General features: G+C 59.3%; 1 protein-coding gene and 1 long non-coding RNA gene across 12 annotated transcripts in view; one reads left to right on the top strand and one right to left on the bottom strand.

The window, feature by feature from the left end:
• Positions 1-19,842, bottom strand: part of ARHGAP22 (Rho GTPase activating protein 22) — a 188,167-nt gene that overhangs the window by 7,340 nt on the left and 160,985 nt on the right. For 9 of the 11 annotated variants that reach the window (XM_023648277.2, XM_023648280.2, XM_070265059.1 and 6 more), the window contains 3 exons: positions 6,815-7,022; positions 1,259-1,391; positions 226-299 (listed from right to left, as the gene is read on the bottom strand). In XM_023648277.2, coding sequence (XP_023504045.2) covers positions 226-299; positions 1,259-1,391; positions 6,815-7,022 — 415 coding nt within the window. Of the gene's footprint in view, positions 1-225; positions 300-1,258; positions 1,392-5,422; positions 5,621-6,814; positions 7,023-10,360; positions 10,783-19,842 lie in introns of those variants that run through there. The other 2 variants (XM_070265061.1, XM_070265086.1) reach the window with 2 other exon arrangements.
• On the top strand, positions 13,555-16,677 carry LOC111774879 (uncharacterized). Its single transcript, XR_002810175.2, has 2 exons — positions 13,555-13,691; positions 15,775-16,677. It is a non-coding gene; the product is annotated as an uncharacterized lncRNA (long non-coding RNA).

The following is a 19,842-nucleotide window of genomic DNA, read 5'->3' as shown; positions in this document are numbered from 1 at the left end:
GGGGTAGGGGACGGGGAAAGGTACCCCAAGGAGGCAGAAGGGACAGAGGGTGTGTCCCTTTCCTTCAGGAATGATCCACACGGGGCTTTTTAGCATCGCCCACTCCCAGGGGCACAGTCAGCTGCGTGAGCGCGGGGACTGTGTTCTCTCCTAGCCCCCAGCAGCTCAGCCTCCGCTCGGGGAGGAGTATGGGGTGGGAGGGGACCAGCATCCCCAGCCACTTACTTGCAGATATATCGGAGCAGGTTGTAATTGGCAAGGGGAAGGCTGCGTACTTGTTTAGCCAACTCGAGAGTCCCCTTGGGATTGAAAGAGGAAAACAACGTGTCATAGAGCAGCAATGAGGTGGGGGCCCTTCCCTTACTGAGGGAGGGTGGGACAGGCGGAGGGAGGTGGGCTGGGGGGCTGGAAGCAACCAGAGGCCAGACCTCCAGCCACGACCCATGCGGCCAGGCCCCAGGGGACCAGAGGGCACTGCCACCTCCATCTCCCTTCCAGGAGCGGCCGGGCCAGGCCTGAGGCCGGCTGGGGAAGCGCATTTACTGTGGGGAGCTGGTGTGAGGGATGCGCCTCTCCAGGGCCACAGAGGAATGTCAGGGCCAGCGCTCAGCTCACTTATCGAGACACAAATATTTGCCAGATAAAGACCCCTCATCTCCCACAGGGCCACAGGGAGGGCAAATAGTCCTTCCGCAGCCGGGAGCCAGCCCAGGGCTGCAGGCGGGCACCTGTGGGGTGAGGGGGGACCCTCTGTCCCCCGAGCGGTCTCAAATTCTTTCGGGAGGAGGCAGGCTATAAATAGATGAGAGGGCTGGTTGTCCCTGAGCCCCACAGCCAGCCTGGGTGGCCTGAGAGGGGTGTGGGAGCCAGTAGTGGAGCAGGAGGGCCTACTGTGTGGGGGCCCAGAGCTGGGCAGTGACTGCAACACGGCCTGCTGTGGGACGGACCTGTCCCGCCCTGAGACCAAGCCCTGCACATAGGGTGGACCCTCCACAGGGGGGACGCTCCAGAGCCTCACAAGAGTACCGTCCCCCACACACATCAGGATGACCCCAACCCCCCCAGAGAGGAAGGTTCCAGGCCTGCCCCCTCAATAGAGCAGGCTGCTCCAGGACGCGCCCCTCCACACACAGAGCAGGCTGCAGGCCAGGATCTCTGTGCCATGAATAGTCATGGAAATTTTGTGCCCTGACTCCACACACCCCTCCCACCACCTAACAGGCCGTCCTCCCAGGATGGGTCCCTGCGAGCCACTCACCTCCCGCTCGTCCTTGGTGAGCAGCTGGGCACAGCTGAGAAAGTCCTCGTACCTGGCGAAGGGGACCACGGGCTCAGGCAGCTCGCGCAGGTAGAGCTTCAGCAGCGAGGCCACCGTGTGCACATCCGTCGTGCTGCCGGCCAGGGACACGCATGAGGCCTGGTGCCAGGGCACTGCGGCAGTGACCAGTACTCGCCCTCCGCCCCCAGGGGCAGCCTCTGCTCTCGCATCTTGCAGTGTGTGTGCATGCACGTGTGTGTGTAAGGCAGGGGCGAGAGAGGAATGCTGCAGGGGCACCCACTGCTCCTGGTCAAGGAAGGGCCCCGGCTGCTCCAGCAGCAGTACACAGGGGCTGGAGGCGGGTGGGGGCCGGAGTGCCAGCTCAGCGACAACCTAGCAGCCTGCACCTGCTCAGAAGCCCCACGCCTCATGGTGGGGTCAGTCCTTGGCCGGCAGTGTCTCCCTCACAGATAGAGTGGGGCTGAAGGGGCGAATGTCCACTCCACGGCTGCAAAAGCCACAGGGCCCTGCAGGGCACAACTGCTGCCCCACAGAGGCTGCTGTGGGTGGGAGGAAGCACAGGTGACCAGGCCAGCTCACACCGGGCTGGAGGGGTGCCTGTGACAGCCTGCCAGGCAACCAGAAGGAGGGCAAGTTCCCCTTCTGCGGGCCTAGGGCTGCACCAGGGTGACTGGGAGCCACACTGCCCCCAGGGGGGGTGGGGGGAGCCAGGGGCACAGCCTGCACTTGCTCCCCCAGCCCCACGTCACCCAGGGGCCAGGCAGGTCAGAGGTCAGGCCTTGCCCCTGGCCTCTGGCTCCTAGTACACTACTGCCGCCTGAGCGTCTAGGCTCATCACCCCAGTTCAGGCTCCCCAGCACCCCGTCTGTCCACTCTCAGTCCTCAGTCTCCTGCACTCAGCTCCGAGCTGCCCGGGCGGAAGCGGGCCCCTGTGGGGGGCAGAGGCCCGAGGCCTGTTTGGGCTCTGGGTTCAGGTGCTGGACTGCAGCCCCAGCACCTCCTCCAAGCTCGCCTTCCAGGCCGGGCCCGAGCCCCGGGCACTCCGTCTGCTTTTCTAGGGCCCCGGATTTCAACCCCGGACTGCGTTTCCTTCGTGGGAGGCACTGAGGAAAGATGGGCCAGGGGCCAGGAGAACGGGGCTGTGCCACTGAGGTGCCACCTGGCCCTGGCTGTCCAGGGCTGGTCTCACTGAGATAGGCCCTGGGGTCCCCTCTGGCCCTGACATTTGGGATTCTGGGGTGCCATATGCCAACATGCACCTAAAACCCACATACCCGGGGCCCCTCCCTGCCTCAGGCCTGGTGAGTCCTGGGCTGCCAACTGAGCAGCCTCTGTCCCTGCCCTCCCTCCCCTCTCCAGCCAGGCAGGCTGCTGCCCACGCCCTCCACTGCCTTCCCCCGGCCAGCCCCTCTGCCCACACCCTCCACTTCCTGGGGATTTAGAGCCCCAGCAGGAACCCAGGCTTGAGCCCAGTGGCCTCTCCCCGACTGGAGTCCCAGGAGGATGGGAAGGAGGGTACAGGAAGCAGGAAGGACTAGCAGCCTTGCCCTTTGGAAGGACATGGGCAGCGAAAGCAAAGCAGTAGGGACAAGGGCCAGCCATGATGTCCCCCCGGGTCGGGGAGGTGGAAGCATTTCTGTCCTCGGCAAGTGGCCCTTCCACTCTGCAGACGCCCCCAGCTGCGTCCCTGCCTGAAGCCCCAGCCTGGGATCCCACCCCCCCCTTCCTTCCTGGCTCCCTGGAAATGGACTTCCCCACCCCTCACCCCACCCTCCCCACTCACCACTGAGCCTTCTCCTTCAACAGGTGGGCTCAAGGCTGTTTCCTGCCACTTTTTCCTAATTACCCTCCCCCCCACACACAGAACACCAGCCCTGAATCCCGCGCCCCCCCAGCACCTAAGGAGAGCGGTCCACAGGCCCCACACCATGGGGTCCCCCAGCCTGTGAGCCCCTCCAGGGCTGGTGCTGTCACTTGTCCTTCTCCCTGGCCCCAGACCAGGCTCACAGCAAGTGGTGGGGGGGCTGGGCGCAGGGCAGGGAGGGCAAAAGCCGGAAACAAGGGGATCTGCCTGGGGCCCAAACCAGCTTCTGCTGTGTCAGGGCGACGGAGCGGTGTGCTGATAACCCAAGAGCCTCAGGTTCTCCATCTGCAGGATGGATGGGCTGTGCCTCCGCTCCTTCGCATCTCTTCCTCCCCCTCTGGCCCCCCCAGCACCAGCGCCATCCAGCCCAGAACACGGCTGTGTCTCCCACCCATCCCCTTGCACCTCTCTCCCCTGCAATGCATGCTCCTCGCGGCGGCTGACCCCAGTTCTCACTCCAGACCCTCTGAGGGCTTCCACCCCAAGCCCACCTCCCAGGGGTGGGGGTGGCCCGGCGCCCAGGTGACCTGCCTCCCTGGCCTCCTCTGGAGCCAGGAGCACATGTTCCAGTGGAGGTGGGGGGAGGTGGATGGGAGCCAGCGCTGGTTCCCTGAGTGCGGTGACTCGTTTGTCACCTGCCCCGGCGGCCGTGTGCCTGCAGGACCTTCTCTGTCCTGTTCACGTTTGTACACCCACGCCTACCGAGTGCTCTCAGTTGATGGAGGGGTGCTGAGGGAAGGAAGAGAGGGCTGCAGCCAGAGTCACCAGAGTCTGGCCCAGAGGAGACCCTCCTGGATGCTTGGCAACCACGTGGACAGGGCTGGGAGGGCTGCTCCAGGCCCAGGGGCCGGGGCCAGGGTTGTGGGAAGGATGGGTACGGGACAGCCCTGGTGACTGGCTTCCAGGCCTGGTGGGGCTCTTTATGGAGGAGAGGCCCAGGGCCTGGGGCCAGGCTCCTGGTGGTGCAGAGCGTGGTCTAGGGAGTGAGCGAGCTCTACCCTGAAACGCCTCTGTTGGCAGGTGGGCGAGGGGAGGAGCCCGGGGACCCCTGAGTCAGCAGGTGGACACAGCTGCAGGGCCAGAGGAGTGTCACGGAGATGGAGATGGTGGCACATGGGAAAGGATGGGGTCAGCTGCCCCAGGGAGGAATTTCCGGAGGGGAAAGCACCCATAGCCTGGGGCAGCCGTGGGGTGAGGGGAGCAATGGTGAGGAGGGCCCTGTTAAGGCGAGTGCAGGAGCCCAGATCTCAGGGCTGAGGCCAGGATGTGGGCAAGGGTGGGTGTGGGAGGGCAGGCCTGCGGGAGGGGCCATGCGGTGACGGGAGGGAGAAACAGGATGGCCGGTTCCAGAGGGCAGAGCGGGTGAGGGAGAGACTTTTCTGGAAGTGGAGGGATGCAGGTGGAGAGGAAGGGGCTCCAGGAGAGGCCAGGATTCCAGCTGGGCAACGCCCACCTCTGGGCATCTTGGGCGAGTTACACAGGGTCTCCCAGCCTTGGGTCCTAATCCATAAAATGGACATGTAACCATTTAAGGAAACACCTGTAAACACACAGAGGCCAGGTCAAGTGTGGGGTGCTCCGGACAGGAGCAGGGGGTCAGGGCATGAGGGGAGGGGGAGGGGGAGGGGGCGAAGGGAGGGGAGGACAGAGGGAGCCTGTACCTGCCCCCACCCATCCCACTCACCTGGCTCAGGCCCCCACCCCAGGGAGGAGGGGCTCCCCCTCAGCCACTGACTCACTGGGGGCTTTCAAACTCACAGCTTTCAGCCCCTCGCCCCTGGAGTCTGCTTCCACGGGAAGGGGAGGGCAGGGCCCGGCAACCTGGACTTTTAGAAGCTCCCCAGGCCTGAGCTGCACTGCCCTGGTGCCTGCTGCCACCCAGGGGATTTCTGCAAACACAGATCAGATCTCACCACGGCCCCACCCAAACTCTGCCAGGCTCCCTGGCCTCGGGACTGACCCAGCTCCCTGGAGTGGCCAGGGCAGCCCATGCCTCTCTCTGCCTTGTGTCCAGGGCGGCACAGATACCATCCCAAGCTGCGGCTCCTCAAGTCCTAGGCCTGGATCTTTCCCTCCGGGCCGCCTGCAGAACACCCCCAGGACCAGCAGCTGACCATCCCAGAGCCCAGCAGATGCAGCACCTCACAGACCTGACTCAGCAGTGTGGGGCGGGCCTTCCCCGGGGTCCTGGATGCCCTCTCTCCTGGCTCCCGGCTCCCTCTCTGGCCACTTGTACAGCTCTTCCTGGGGTCACCTGGGCCCATCCTCCGAGGACGTGCCCCGCTTCCCCTCACATTTCCCCAGGTGCGTTCACATGCCCCCACGCCCTATTGTCGCCCTGCTGAACAGATGACGCCCAGCCCCACATCTACCCCCAGAATCCTCTCCTAGGTTCTGGATCTGAGGGTCTTTGTGGCTACTGATCACCTCCTTCAGATGTCCCACCAGCACACCATATTCGGCTCCTCAGCACCTTTCTGGTGAAAGGAAGGTAGAGAAAGGGGAGGCTGTGGTCATCCACAGCCAGAGGAACACTCAGGGAGGGGGTCAGTGGCAAGCAGGGCCCTGGCCCCTTCTCTGAAAAGCCCCAAGGTCAAAAGTAAGTTTCCAGGAACCACAGAAGGGGCATTATTTCAAGCAATCTCCAACCCTGGGCCACATACACACAGGATGGAGGAGGCCTGGCTGACAGAGGTTCAGAATGGACCACAAGCTCAGTGAGATTGTAAATGCTGGACCACAAGCTCAGAGTATTGGGACGGAGTTTCACAAGGCTCTAGGCGAAGGGTCCCCTGTGTCCCCCTGGGCAGACCTCTTCTGGGGAATGGTGGTCCCTCCTAGGCTCCACATCTAAAGGAAGGAACTGACGACTCTCCTGGCTGCTGTGATGGGTGTGGGCAGAAGCTGGGGGGCTGACAGTGTTCTGCCCTGAGACCAGAAGACTTGGGAAGGCCAGGTTGGGCATCTCCTGGGGCTCAGGGGGGCCTCGTCTAGGAGGGCAGATCCGAGAAGAAAGGGCAGAAGCTCCGTGAAGCCAGGGTTGGCTTGATGCAGAACTTTCTATGAAAAATGCACCATAATGTCGAGAGAAGAGGCCCCTGAACAGCCCACCTCCCAGGGCTTACCTCAGCCCCGGAGCCCCAAGTGAGGCTGGCTCCCCCGACCCCCACCCTGAGATGCAGCACAGACCTGCTCAGGCCCAGTGCTGGGGAGGGTGGGCGCTGCCTGGCGACACGTGAAGGAGACTTGCTCCAGGACCCTGGAACCCGAGAGGATGCGGGCAGAGCTGCCGCTCCATCTGGGCCCAGAAGGAGCCTGGGCAGGGGCACCTGAGGAAGAGAGCCCAGAGGCAGATCCCGCAGAAGGTCAGGGGTCCGGAAGGGACCTGTGGGAGCCCTTCTCTCCTGCCTGGGCGGGGTTTCTGAGCATCCTCCGTGGAAAGGGCCCACGTGGATGAGGGCCGGATACGTCCCAAGAGGGGACCCAGGGCTGCTGGGTGATCTGGTGCCCTGCGCCTTGCCCACAGGAAGGGCAGGTGGAACCCCAGGTGCGGACGTGGGGACCACGTTGCCCAGCGTCCTGCTTCCAGACTCCCTTGCCCGTGGAGCCGGCGTCCCGGAGGAGCCCCTGCAGGAGGAATGGGCAGGCCCCGGCTGCACCCCGGAGCTCACCTGTCAAACAGCGGCTTCTCCCCGCAGTCGAAGGAGTCCTGCAGGTCCCGCACCAGGTTGGCCTGGCCGGGCAGGCGGAAGAGGCCCTCCTCGGTGAGGCCGCGCTCGCGGATGAAGTCCACGCACTGCTCCACCAGCAGGGGCGCCAGGCGCGGGCCGTACTTGCGCTCATGGTGGACCGTGTCCTCCAGGCGCTGCCCGAAGATGCCTGGGCACAGAGAGGAGCCGTCACCCCCTCGGTCACCCCAGCAACGGGGGGGGGGGGGGGGGGGCGGGCACTTGGGGCAACGGAGGGCAGGGGCGCTGCCAGGGCCAAAAGCGGCTCCTCCTGAAGAAGCAAATTAGAAACTGGGCGGGCGCACACCAGGGGGCTAGACACCCTCTCGGGCCGTGGAGCCCCCGACAGCAAGGAGAGCTGAGGAGGCACAGCTCACGCAACAGGACAGACGACACACTGATGTGAAAACGTAATCATGACGACATCGCCAGTCATCAGGGAAACACAAACCAAAAGCACAGTGAGATCCCACCCACGCCCACCAGGAGGGCCACGACCAAAAGCAAAAACAGCAGGTGCTGGCGAGGACGTGGAGAAACCGGAAGGCTTGTGTGCTGTTGGTCGGAATGCAAAACGGTGCAGCCACAGTGGAACACAGTATGGAGACTTCTCAAAAAAATTTAAAACAGAATCACCATGCCATCCAGCAATTCCACTTCTGCGTCTATTCCCAAAGGAACTGAAAGCAGGGCGTCAAAGAGATGTGTGTACACTCACATTCACAATAGTCAAAAGGTAGAAGCAACCATACACAAAATGTGGCTCATCCATACAATGGAATATTATTCCGTCTTAAAAAGGAAGGAAATTCTGACAGATGCTACTGTATGGATGAAGCTTGAGGTCATTATGCTCAGTGAAATAAGCCAGTCACAAAAAAAATACTGTAGGAGTCCACTCCTATGAGGTACCTAAGTTTTGACTACTACTGGTCAAAATCATAGCGACAGGAAGCAGAAAGGTGGTTGGCAGGGGCTGGAGGATGGCGGATGGAGAGTTAGTGTTTACTCGGTACAGAGACAGCCAGAGTTCTGGCGATGGATGGTGGCAAGGTTGCACATTATGAATGTACTTAATGCTGCTCAACTGTGTGCTTAAAAATGGTTAAGACGTTAAATTTTATGTTAGGTCTACTTTACCAAAATTTTTTAAAATTAAAAAATAAATGTTGTGAGCAGAAGCCAGACCCAGAGAACGCACTGCACAACTCCATCTATGTGAACTACAAAACCAGGTCAGGACACGTTGAGCTGGTGGGTCAGTGACCGGAAGGGGACTGCGGGGTGTCTGGGGTGCTGGTAATGCCGTTTCTGGACCTGGGCACTGCTTTCCCAGCCGTGTTCACCCTGAGAAAATTCACTGAACTGTACACTTGTGGTTTGTACACTTTTCTGTATGCTACATTTCAATAACACTTGCAAAAAAAAAATCAGAAAGCAAAAGATCCAAAACATTTAATAAAGGACAAGAAAGCGATGAGGGAGAGGGAGAGAGGAAGAAGGCAGAGGAACTGCCCACTGAGAAACCCTGTGAGCACTGCATGGACGCTGGGCTGAGACTGCCCGCGTGCCGGGGCAGGATGGGTGCGTACAGATGCGTGTGGATTCATGAGTGTGAGCATGTGCGGGTGTGCATGCGTGTGGGCTTATGCATGTGTGCTTGCATGCACGTGTGTGTGGACTTGTGGGCTGGGCAAGAAGGAGGGTGGTCGGGGTCAGGACACAGTCAGTAGGCGATGGTCAAGTCCAAAGGCCATAAAGACAGAGATTTTGAGCCTGCGCCTGCACCGGTCTGGGTGAGCATCCTGGCTACGCCATTAAGGAGAGGAGTGGTCCCCTTTCCAGGACCTCAGTTTCTCCATCTAGAAAACGGGGATAATCACACTTGTCTCTAGGGGCTGCCCCGGGGCCCTGCCCCCAGGTCCCCCAGGCCCCGGGCTGACCCCACATCCCCAGCAGGGCTGCACGGAGCCTGGCCCGGGATCCTGTGCAGGCTGCAGGGGGGGCTGCCCTCCCACCGTCTGCAGAAAGCCGCCCTGGGGAGCCCCAGGGGAAAGCATTCTTCCAGCTCTGCTGCCCAGGGCCTCCTTCCCAGCCGTCCTCCTGCTGGAGCCCCCTGCACCCAGGCTACAGGGCCTGGCCTCCATGCCCAGGGGCCCCTGCCCACTCCCCTTGCCCAGGTCTCTCCGCCAGAGCCTGGCAGGGCCTGGAACATCCACGCTGAACTCCCTCAGCCCTCCTGGCACGACTCGGAGGGGGAGCCTTGCCAAGAACCAGTTCCAGCAGGTTTGTCAGATCCCTGGAAACCCAGCCAGCGTGCGGGTTCCTCGAGGTCCCAGCCCACGCACTCCACAAAGTACCGGCTCTGCCACCAGAGAGGAAGCTGGCAGAGGCTGCTTGCCTCTGGATGAACCTGCTGATGGCTCAGAGCTGGCTCAGAGCTGGGCCGGGCCTGCTCTCCTGCCAGCTGCTCCCTGACAAAGCGGGCCCTCACTCTCCTCTCCCCAGAATCCCCTGCAGTAGCAGAAAGCCACCGGTCCGGGGGTCAGCTGGCTCAGATCCCTGTCCTGAGTGACCTTGGGCACAGTGCTCAACCTCTGAGCCTGTGTCTCTGTCACTTTACCGGGCTGTGAGCAGCCGTGGGAGAGCCTTGCACACCAGGCACATGGAAACAGGTGCTTGACAAATGTGGCCCTTCCTGCCCCAGGGGGTGGGCTCTGCTGCCCCCAGGGCCCCAACAAGAAAGAGAGACCACTGGGACTCCCTCTTGGGCTGATCCCTGAGAGGAGACCTCTGGGCCTGCTCTGGCCACACTCGGAGTCTGCCCAGTTCGGGAGGAGGGAAGCCACTATCATGGAAGAAACGCGATGAGGAAAAGAATTCCTAAAGTCTCTCCAGAGAATCACAAGCTTGGGGTAGGGGTAACAGCACCCCCCCGCCCCGCCCCGCGCATTCCGGCTCCCCCTCACCACGGCCCGCGCATCCTCCTTGCACGCACCCACGGGGGTAAACCTACCCTGCCATCACTCCGCGCTCGTGCCCGTGTACTCGGTCCTGCTCTAGGTACTGGGGGGGGGGGGGGGGGGGTGCTCAGAGCTGCCCTCCCCCAACAGACTGAACTCGGCGCGGGAGGCACAGAGAGGCATCCATCATGGGCGGGGGCGGGGGGGGGGTGTGCCTAGGGCGAGCCGGGCCCCAGGGAAGCAGTGCCCCGCCTCCGGGTGTCCGGTGGCCTTCCTGAGGCCCAGGGAGGCAAACGTGGGGCAAGCACTGGGCTTGGAGTTCACAGCCCGGGGCTCGCATCCCGCTCGGTCCCCTCTGCAGCGGAGCCGGCGGGCCGATTCTTTGCAAGACCGCGCGCCCTGCCAGACTCAGTTTCCTCCTCTGTGCGAGCGGGCCGCCCACCCCCGGGGCTGGAGACTGCTCTCCGCCCGCCGCGCGCGCCCCGCGCCCCGGCCCTACCCTCCCCCGGGCCCGGGCCGAGCGTACCTGGGGCGGCGGGCGCGCAGCAGGCGGGCAGGCGGCAGGGCGGCGGCGGGCAGGCGCGGCAGCCGGCGGAGGCCCGCGCGGCCGGCATCAGGCCCATGGCGCGCCCAGGCGGCGGCAGGAATGCCCGGCACGCGCGCAGGTAGCGTCTTGCCCGCCGCCCGCCCCGGGCCTGGAGGAGGGAGGAGAGAGGGATGCAGGGATGCGGGGATGCGGGGAGGGCCCGGCCTGGCGAGTCCCCGAAACCCCGCGCCTGAAGCGAGCCCCGTGGAGGCACTCCCGTCTCCAGCATCTGAGACCCTTTTCCTGATGCTCGCTGTTATTAAGCGCCGCAGAAGTACGGGCCGCTCCCGGGGATGGGTCCCTCCCGCCTTGCGGGGGACTCGCTTTAGGGGTTCCCGTCCAGTCCACACACTGGGAGGCAGGTGTTCCAGGTGAGGCGATGGAGGCCCAGGAAGGTCAGGTGTCTCGGTCTGGGTCACCCAGCCAGCAGAGCGCCAAGCCCAGATCTAGAGCTGGCCTGCCAGCTTCAGAGCCGGCGCTCAGGGCTCCAGCCCTCTGCCCTGACACGGGCCATGGACAGGCCATGCCAGGGAATGTGGTTAGGACTTATAGGGTGTCTTGTGCAGCCCTGAGAGGTAAGTATTAATGTCCCCATTTTACAGACAAAGCAGCTGAGGCTCAGAGAGGTGATGCAGTTTGCCTAAGGTCACACAGCAGGTAAGTGACAAGTCTCCAGTTCAAACCTAAATGATATTTCTGCAAAGTCTATGTCCTTCCCAGGGTAGGACTCTGTCCCAGGGAAAATAACCCACAATCCCATGCTTCCAAAGTGTGAAGGCCTGGGCGGGGTGGGGGATGGGGGTGGGCACACAGCCTCAGGCACACACCAGGAGGGCAGGTGGACAGAGTAGCACAGCTGGGGCTGTGCAATAGCAGACAGGAGGGAGGGTGGTCCACAGGGGCCTGGGGGGAGAATCCTGTAAGGGAGGGGCTTGGGGGAGTGTCATCTGACAGCTGAGTGTACAGTGGGGTCCTCTTCTTGCTCTTCCTAAGCACTTGCCACATGGGCAAAATTTAAGGGGGTAACTTCGGTAACTAAGATAAATATTTTATGGCAATAGTTAAAAAAAATACAAATTAATGCCAAAAATCCATGATGAACAAACTATCACAATTTTAAATAAAGATAGGGTCCAACCCTCTCCTTGCACGGCCCTGAGTGCAAGGGCCTCACCCTAATGCCGCCCGGGGCCCCCGTCTTTCTTTACAAGTTTGATATTTTGCTCATCATGGATGTGAGAGACTGAATAATGGCTCCCCAAGGATGTCCCCGTCCCGATGCCTGGAACCTGTGACGATGTCCCCTTGCCTAGTAACAGGGACTCTGTAGATGTGATGACATGAAGGATGGAGAGATTGCGCTGGACCATCCTGGCCGGCTTTGTAGGAGAGAGGCAGGGGGCAGTGTGACTACAGATGTAAGGAAGCAGAGTGTGGCATGCGGAGGCCACACCCAAGAACGTGGGCAGCCTCCGGACGGTGGGAGAGGAGAGAACAGGGGGTCCCCTGGAGCCCGCAGCAGGAACCGGCCCACCGACACCCCAAGTTCAGCCTCATAAGGCGCAGTGCTGACCTCCGACCTCCAGACTGGCAGTGAATAGATTTGTGTTGTTTTAAGTCACTAAATTTGTGGCCATTTGTTAGAGCAGCCATAGAAAACTAACACCGTGGGTTTTTTCATTAAAAAATATTACAATAAAATATGTATCCTGGTTACCGAGTTTTTTGGTGTCCCCATGAATGAGCAAGCGAGCCAGCGAGGGCCCTAGACTAGTGTGGGGGTAGGGCTGGAGCCCTCCCCAGCCCGGGTGGGTGGGGGTGTGTGTGAGGGGGCTCGGTGTGCCCCCTTCCCAGAGTTCAGGCCGACATGCGGGTGGGAAGGGCACTTCATGGTGCTGGGGGCCACAGGCAAGCAATGCCTTGCCCTAAACCCAGCACAATAGGCCTGGGGCTGGGCTGGCCTGGTGGTGCAGCAGTTAAGTTCACATGTTCCGCTTCAGCAGCCCGGGGTTCGCAGGTTCGGATTCTGGGTGCGGACATGGTACCGCTTGGCAAGCCATGCTATGGCAGGCGTTCCACGTATAAAGTAGAGGAAGGTGGGCACGGATGTTAGCTCAGGGCCAGGCTTCCTCAGCAAAAAGAGGCTTGGCAGCAGTTAGCTCAGGGCTAATCTTCCTCAAAAAAAAAAAAAAGGCCTGGGGCTCCTGGGTCCAAGCAACTCTGTCCACGTTAAAGAGAGGGATCCGAGGGCTCAGTCGAGGCACCTACTCTGGGGGCAGGTGGGACCCTCCCAGGTAGGTGGGCTCTGGTGCTGACTTGCTTTCTCCTCTCCGAGCCTCAGTTTCCCCGCCTGTGCAGTCATCACATTAGACCTGCTAGTCTCTACCCTTCCACCTCCAGCCAGATTCCGCTGACATGGAAGTCTGCAGCTGCCCCCATTTTGCAGGCTCTGGACTCTGGTGGCACTGCTACCACGAGCTCTAGGTTAAGCCCTGGTCAGGCCGACACCCACCCCACCTTGGAGTGGGTGTGCAGAAGTCGTCACGAAACTGCCCTCCTGGGGCAGGGCCAGTTTGCTGAGAGGCTGAGGGCCTGTCCTCTCACATGAGCACCTGGTGACAAGGGAGCTCTTCAGCTGGCATGGCCCTTGTCCCTGAGCTCTGTGTCCTACAGGCCCTGGGCGGGGGCTGGGTCCAGGACCTCAGGGACTGCCTCTGTCCCCAGTCTGGGCTCCCTTGAACCCCATTAAGATAACTCAGGTCCAGAGGCTCTGATGCTCTGAAGCTCGCCTGGCAACAGCATCCTCGGATGGGCTCACCATGAAGGTGGGCTGCCTCTGCTCCCAGCCCTGCTGTGTGCTATTAGGCAAGCTGCTGAACCTCTCTGGGCCCCTCTGTCCCCCTCTACAATATAATTTGGATACAACAAACCCCTGGCAAGAGTAGCACATGGCAAGCATGTGATCCCTCCCTCTTTCCTCAGACCGATGTGGAGGACCAAGGCTGCCTGGAAGAAGCAGAGAGCCAGAGAACCTGACCGTAGGAGCCCGGCAGGCCACTGGCCTCCAGCACGGGGGCTCAGAGCTGCAGCAGACATGGGAGAACGCGGGTTTCCTGCATCCTCCTCTGTGCCCTGAACAGATCACGTGGGCCCACTGCTGCCCAGTCTCCTGCCCGAAAGGGGCTGTGGTGGGACTGTTCTCATCCGGTGAGGGTCAGTCGGTACATGGAGCACGGCACAGGGACACGCTGAGCAAACGTGAGCTGTTCTGGTGAGTCGCTACCTCTGCCCAACTCTCCCCTTGTGGCCGGGGTCACGGGGCAGCGCACAGCGTTGCTGGCATACACCCTCCACTGGCCGCGTCTGTACAACGAACACGACAAGCTCTTCCGGCCCTGGGATCTGAGCTCTACTCAGCAAAGACTGAAGCCAGGCCGCCACGCTGATGGTGCATTTCTCGTCACAGCTGCTGGGAGGGAAGGAGGACTGAAGGGTCCAGCGAGGTGGTCAAAGACCGCTGAATAGCTAGTGGCCTGAGTTTTGCAGGAAGCAGTGGGGAGCGGCCCCCTCGCTGGCTGCCTGGCTCCCTAAGAGAAGGCAGCTGCCCCTCCCCTCTGTTCGCCTGGCCAGGGGCCCCAGGCTCGCTGGCCACCCTGTCCCTGGGGTCTGTGGCTGCAGCTATTTCCCTTGCCTTGGGGATCCAAGCTCACAGGCTCATGGGGCACTGCAGGGAGAAGCCTTGGGGCCCGCCAGGGGTGCTGTGAACTGACCCAGATGTCCCAAAGAGGCCAGATGTGCCCTCTGTGAGCCTGGGGCCTGGACAGGGTCCAAGGCCCCTGGGGGCATCTCCTCCACCACCCGCATGTGGACCCTCAGGGCCCATGAGAATGCACCAAGGCACCAGAATCAGGCTCAAGGGCTCCTTCTGCTGGCATAGGGACCAGAGCCCAGCCCAGGTCAGCAACAGCCCTTTCTCTCCTCTTTTGAAAGGGCCACTGGGAAAGGCCTGGGCCTGCCAGCCTGGCAGGTCAACTTTCAGGGGATCTAGAAATAAGACCCTCTCTTCTTGAATCTCCCAGAAGAGCTGGGATATGGAGCAAGCAGCACTGGGGAGAAGTGGTCCCCTAGGACCCCGGGCTCCATCACTGCAGCCCGGGCTGGGGCCAGGGACCTTTCCTTCTGAAACTGACTGTCGCTTGAGGGCTTGGAGATGTCATGCCAGTGAACAATGACAGCGCCCAGCTGGCCTGACAAGGTTGCTTTGTGTTCCTGCAAGTTGTCCCGAGGCTAGGGTTTTCTCCATGTCAAGTGTCCTGCCCTGTGGCCTCTGGAAGCTGCATTCGTCCCCCCGCCCTCCTTCCCCCAATGATTTCTTAGGAACGTGAGGGCAGGAGAGCTGACTCCAGGGGGTCAGAGGAAAGTCCAGAAGCCTGTGAGAGCCACACCCCCAGACTGGGGCAGCAAGGCGCTGAGGACAACAGCAGGCCAGCGGCCTGGCCCTTCACATCCCTCCCAGCACAGGGCGGTCACTCTGGGACACCATTCCCAGGCCTGGCTCCTTGCCGGGGATGGCTGCTCCGTGCTGCTGCGTGTCAGGCTGGGACGAACAGCCTGCGCCGGGGCTGGCAGGGAGGGTAGTTACTGAGCGCGAACCCCAGCCCCGCAGCCCCCTGGACTCCTGCACAGCTGCCCACTCAGCAGCTGGGCTGGTTCACGGACTAACAGGCATCTCAACCCACTCGGGTTCAGACCGAGCTACGGTGTGGCCATAGTCTCCAACCCCCCATCCCACCCCGCGCTGAGTCTTCCCCTCCTGGTGAATGACAAGTCCGTCCTTCGGTTGCTCAGCCAGACCCACTGGAGTCCCTTCACTGCTCCCTCCCTCTCACCCCCACATCCAGCAACCTTGTGGGTCCTCCTCTCACAACACATTTGGAATCTGACCACTTTCGACTCCCCACCCAACAGTGAAAGCGCCCTGTCTCCTCCTGGATCGCTGTAGACACGCCTCCTGTCCCTCTCTGGTCAGCAGTCAGAGGGTCCTTTTAACAAAGCCCTCCAGTGCCCCTCCCCCTTCACCAAGGAGTAAAGTCCCAAGTCCCGACAGGGCCCACGAGGCCTCTTCCATCGGCTCCTTCCTGCCTCACCTGGTCCCTCACTCCCCCCAGACCCCCTGCCTCTGTGCTGGCTCAGGACCACATCAGAGGCTCTCTGCCTTTGCTGGCCCGGCACGCCTCCACCGGACCTCCTCCTGGCTCCCTCTCTCCTTCTTCAAGCCTTGGTCTGGAGGTCCCTCTCTCATCGGGCCTGCCCTCACTACTATATTGCAAACTGCTCTACTGTTTTTCTTCCAGGAACGCTCACCACCTTCTAAAGCACAGTGGTTCTCAAAACGTGAGGCCTAGCCCAGTGGCGGCAGCAGCAGCACCTGGGAACTCACGGTGAGAAATACACATTCCAGGGTCCCATCGGAGGGAGCTGGACACCCCATGCGTGGAGCCAGCGGGCTCTCTTACAACCCTTCCTCTGCAGGATGCCGATGCCAGCGGACGTCTGAGAACACTGCTCCACGCCTCGCGATTGACTTTCCGTGCTGTTGTCTGTCTTGGGGAATAGGATGGCAGCTCTGGCTGTTCTCTTTTCTGCCCTGCCGTGTGCCCTGCCTGCACGTGGCCCATGCTCCATAGTGTTTGTTGAATGAATGAGGACTGTTTAGTACTGAGAGAGGACTGAGCCCTCTGCACCCATTTTCTCTCTTAATTCTCATGACAGTCCTGCAAAGAAGATATTCATATTCCTATTTTGCAAACAAGGACACAGAATGGGTACGTAGGGTGCCCAGCATCACACAGCAAGCAAGGGGCAGAGCCATATCACACCCAGACCACAGGCTGGTGGCGAAACCTGTGCTCACTCTATTCAAAATCCTCTCACACTTCAACGCAACTGGCTTTGTTATGCACCTTCTCGTGCACATGAAACCCACCTTCCAGGGCTTGCAGGCTTTTCAGAATATCAAGTCTTCTGGTCCATGAACATGGGATGTCTTTCCATTTACTTATGTCTTTTTAAATTTCTTTCCACAATGTTTTGTCAATTTTCAGAGTATTAAGTTTTGTTCTTCCTTTGCTAAATTCATTCCTAAGCCTTTTATTCTTTTGGGTGCTGTGCTAGATGAAGTCTGCCTAATTTCATCTTCCATTTGCAAGTTGCCAACTGAAAGACTGTACGGAAATACAACTGGCTGTGAATACTGACCTTGTCTCCTGCAATCTTGTTGAATTTTTTACTAGTTCTAGTAGTTTTCTAGTGGATTTCTTAAGGTTTTCTATATGTGAGATCATGTCATCTGCAAATAGAGATCCTATCACTTCTTTCTTCCTTCCCAGTCTGGATGTGTTTATTTCATTTTCTTGTCTAATTGCTCTGGCTAGAACCTCCAGTACAATGTTGAATAGAGCCAGTGAAAGTAAGCATCCTTGTCTTCTTCCCATCCTGGAGGAAAAGCATCCAGTCTTTCTCTACCAGTGTGATGTCGTCTCTCGGTTGTGTGTAGATGCCCTTTAGCAGGTTAAGGAAGTTTCTTTCTATCCCTAGACTGCTGAGTGTTTTTATCAGGAAAAGGTGCAGATTTTATCAAATGCCTTTTCTGAGTCTATGGAGATGGTCATGTGGTTCTTGTCCTCTATTCTACTGAGATGTTACATTAAGTGATTTCAGATGTTAAACCACCCTTGCATTCCTGGGATAAATCTCATTTGGTCACGGTCTATAATCCTTTTATACATTGCGGGATTCAATTTGTTAGTATTCTGTGGGGAATTTTTGCATCTATATCCACAAGAGATATTGGTGCTCCAGCAACTCTCTTTCTCTCAATCTTTTGCATTGCTGTTTTGTCTCCCAACTTAAAAAAAAAATAAACAAATCCCTCTCTTACCCCACCTCCCCATCCAGCTACTGTCCCATTTCTCTCTCTCTCGACAGCAAACTTCCTGAAAGGGTTGGCCATCCCCATACTCCAGTTTCCCTCCTCTTACACACTATTTTCAGGCTTTCTCCCCAGCACTTCAAAACCAGCCAGTGCAAGTCACCAGTGAACCGCACTCAGCATCCATTCTCCTCTGGTTGGCCCCTCGGCAGTGCACGCACAGCTCATCACTACCCTTCTTCCTTACACGCTCTCTCCGCTCGGCTCAGAGGCCCCACTTGTCCTGCTCCCCTCCCTCACTGGCTCTCCCTCTCAGCCCCCTGCGCTGGCTCCTCCTCTGCACCCTGACACTTGCTGGGGAGCAGCTTGGAGCTTCGCCCTGGTCCTCTGCTGTCCCTGCACGTGCTCTGTGGTGCCCCATCCAGCCTCGTGGCTTCAACCCCATCTATATGTCGATGGCCCCCAAATTCTCTCTCCAACCCAGTCTCCTCCCTAATCTCTGGACTGAAATGTCTGACTGGCTGCTTGACATCTAAGCTTGAGCCTCCAACAGGTATCTCAGACCAAGCCCCAGAGGGAACTCTGTCTTCCTTCCAAGCAAGTGCACTTGCTCTAGTCTTTCTCATGTTCGTTAACGGCTAACCCATCCTTCCAGGGGCTGAGATCAAACCTCTTGGAATTACCCATGACTTCCCTCATCCTCATACACCTTCCTTCCACTCCAGTGGGGAAACACTACTGGCTCTATCTTCAAAATACACCAAGAATTCAATTACTTCTCATCCTCAACCCCAGCCTGGGCCAAGCCGCCCTCAGCTCTCACCTGCATTGCTGTCTGCTGAGCTCCTAACTGGCTTCCTGTTTCCGTCCTTGCCCTCTTTCATCTATTCTCAACGTTGCAGCCGGAGGGATCCTGTTAGAACCAGAGTCAGGCTCTGCTGCTTTATTCAAAACCCGCCAAGAGAACACCTCACTGGGAGGAAAAGCCGGTCATCACGGAGACAAGGCCCTCTCCCTCTACCACCGGTTCCCTCTCTGACCTGCTTGCCCTCCCCCTTCACAGACAGCTCTGCTCCGGCCCAGATATCTGTGTAATCCACCCTTTCGTCTCCTTGACTCCAATGTCACTACCTTGGACCCCCATCACTCCCGCTGCCCTGCCCCCCTTGTCTTTCTCCAGTGAGCTCATCACCACCTACCCTACGATGGGCTTACCGATCTTGTTTGTGATTCATCTCCTCCACTAGAAAGTGCGCCCCATGAGGGCAGAGACCTCGTCCATCCTGCTCACGGCTGCAACCCAGGCCCTAGGACACATTCTTGAGTGAACGACTGCCTGGCTCAATGAATGAATGAATGAATGCCCAGACAAGAGGCCCTCTGGCCAGGCCATCCCTGGGCAGGCCATCAGCAGCAGGCTCCCTGACGGCCGGCCTGGCCCTTTTTCTTTGTGGGGATGGCGGGCTCCCCCGGGACTGCAGTGGGCACGCTGCCCGGCCGTGTCTGTCGGAGGTGGCCTACTCTCTGCCAGAACAAACAAGGCTGAAAGTGCTGGCAGGCTCGTTATTCAGCAGTGAGAGAAGGACGGATTCTCCAAGGCTCCTTTCCAGGGGACCCCGGATAATACCAGCGTTGCCAGGAGCCCTGCAGCGGCCAGCAGAGCCACCTGCGAGTGCCTGGGCTTGCCCCGACACGCCTGCCCCGCTAACCCCAAATGGCTGTGTTTCCTCTGCACCTCTGGTGGGAGGGAGATAAGAGCCTTTTGCCTTTGATGATGGTTCCTGTGTTAATTCCTGCAAGTTCCTCAGCACACAGCCTGAGAAGTTCGATAAATGCTGGGGGGGCCCGGGGGAGGGGCGAAGCTAAGTTCTACCTGGGATGCTGGAGGGAGGGTGGGAGGGAGACACAGATGGATGTGTGGGCCAGCTTACTGAGTGCAGACAGACTGCGTGCGACAGTGCCCTGCAGGGGCTGGGACAAAGCGCGGCCTTTGGGATCAGAACAACCGCCTGTGTTTCTCAGCTTGGCTCCCTGACTAGCTGTGCCAGTTTGGGCAAAGTACTTAGCTTCTTTGACCTTTAGTTTCTCTTCTTTCTTTTATTTATTTTTTATCTTTTATATAGTGACATATGCACACATCCAGAAAAGTACTTAAGGCCCATACGTACAGATGAACTCCTTACTGTAAAACAAACACCCGTGTAACTGTGACTACAGCCCTGATTTTCATGGCCTTCATTTCTTCGCTTGTCTTTATATTTCTGCTGCCTAATTATCCATCCATAAGGAATATAGTTTCCTTCTGCCCCGTTCCTCAACTTTATATAAATGAAATCATCTAGCATTTTATTGGGCTACCCTAGTCCCACAATATGTTTTTAGGAATCGTGCATGCTGTTGGGTGAGCTGTGGTTAATTCATTCTCACTGTCGTAGAGTTTTCTGTTGCACGAATGAATCGTATTTATTTATCCATTGCTAAATGCTTGGTT

The sequence above is a fragment of the Equus caballus genome, chromosome 1, assembly GCF_041296265.1.
Source record: "Equus caballus isolate H_3958 breed thoroughbred chromosome 1, TB-T2T, whole genome shotgun sequence".
NCBI classification, from domain to species: Eukaryota; Metazoa; Chordata; class Mammalia; order Perissodactyla; family Equidae; genus Equus; species Equus caballus.
This window is presented reverse-complemented; position numbering and strand designations above follow the sequence as displayed.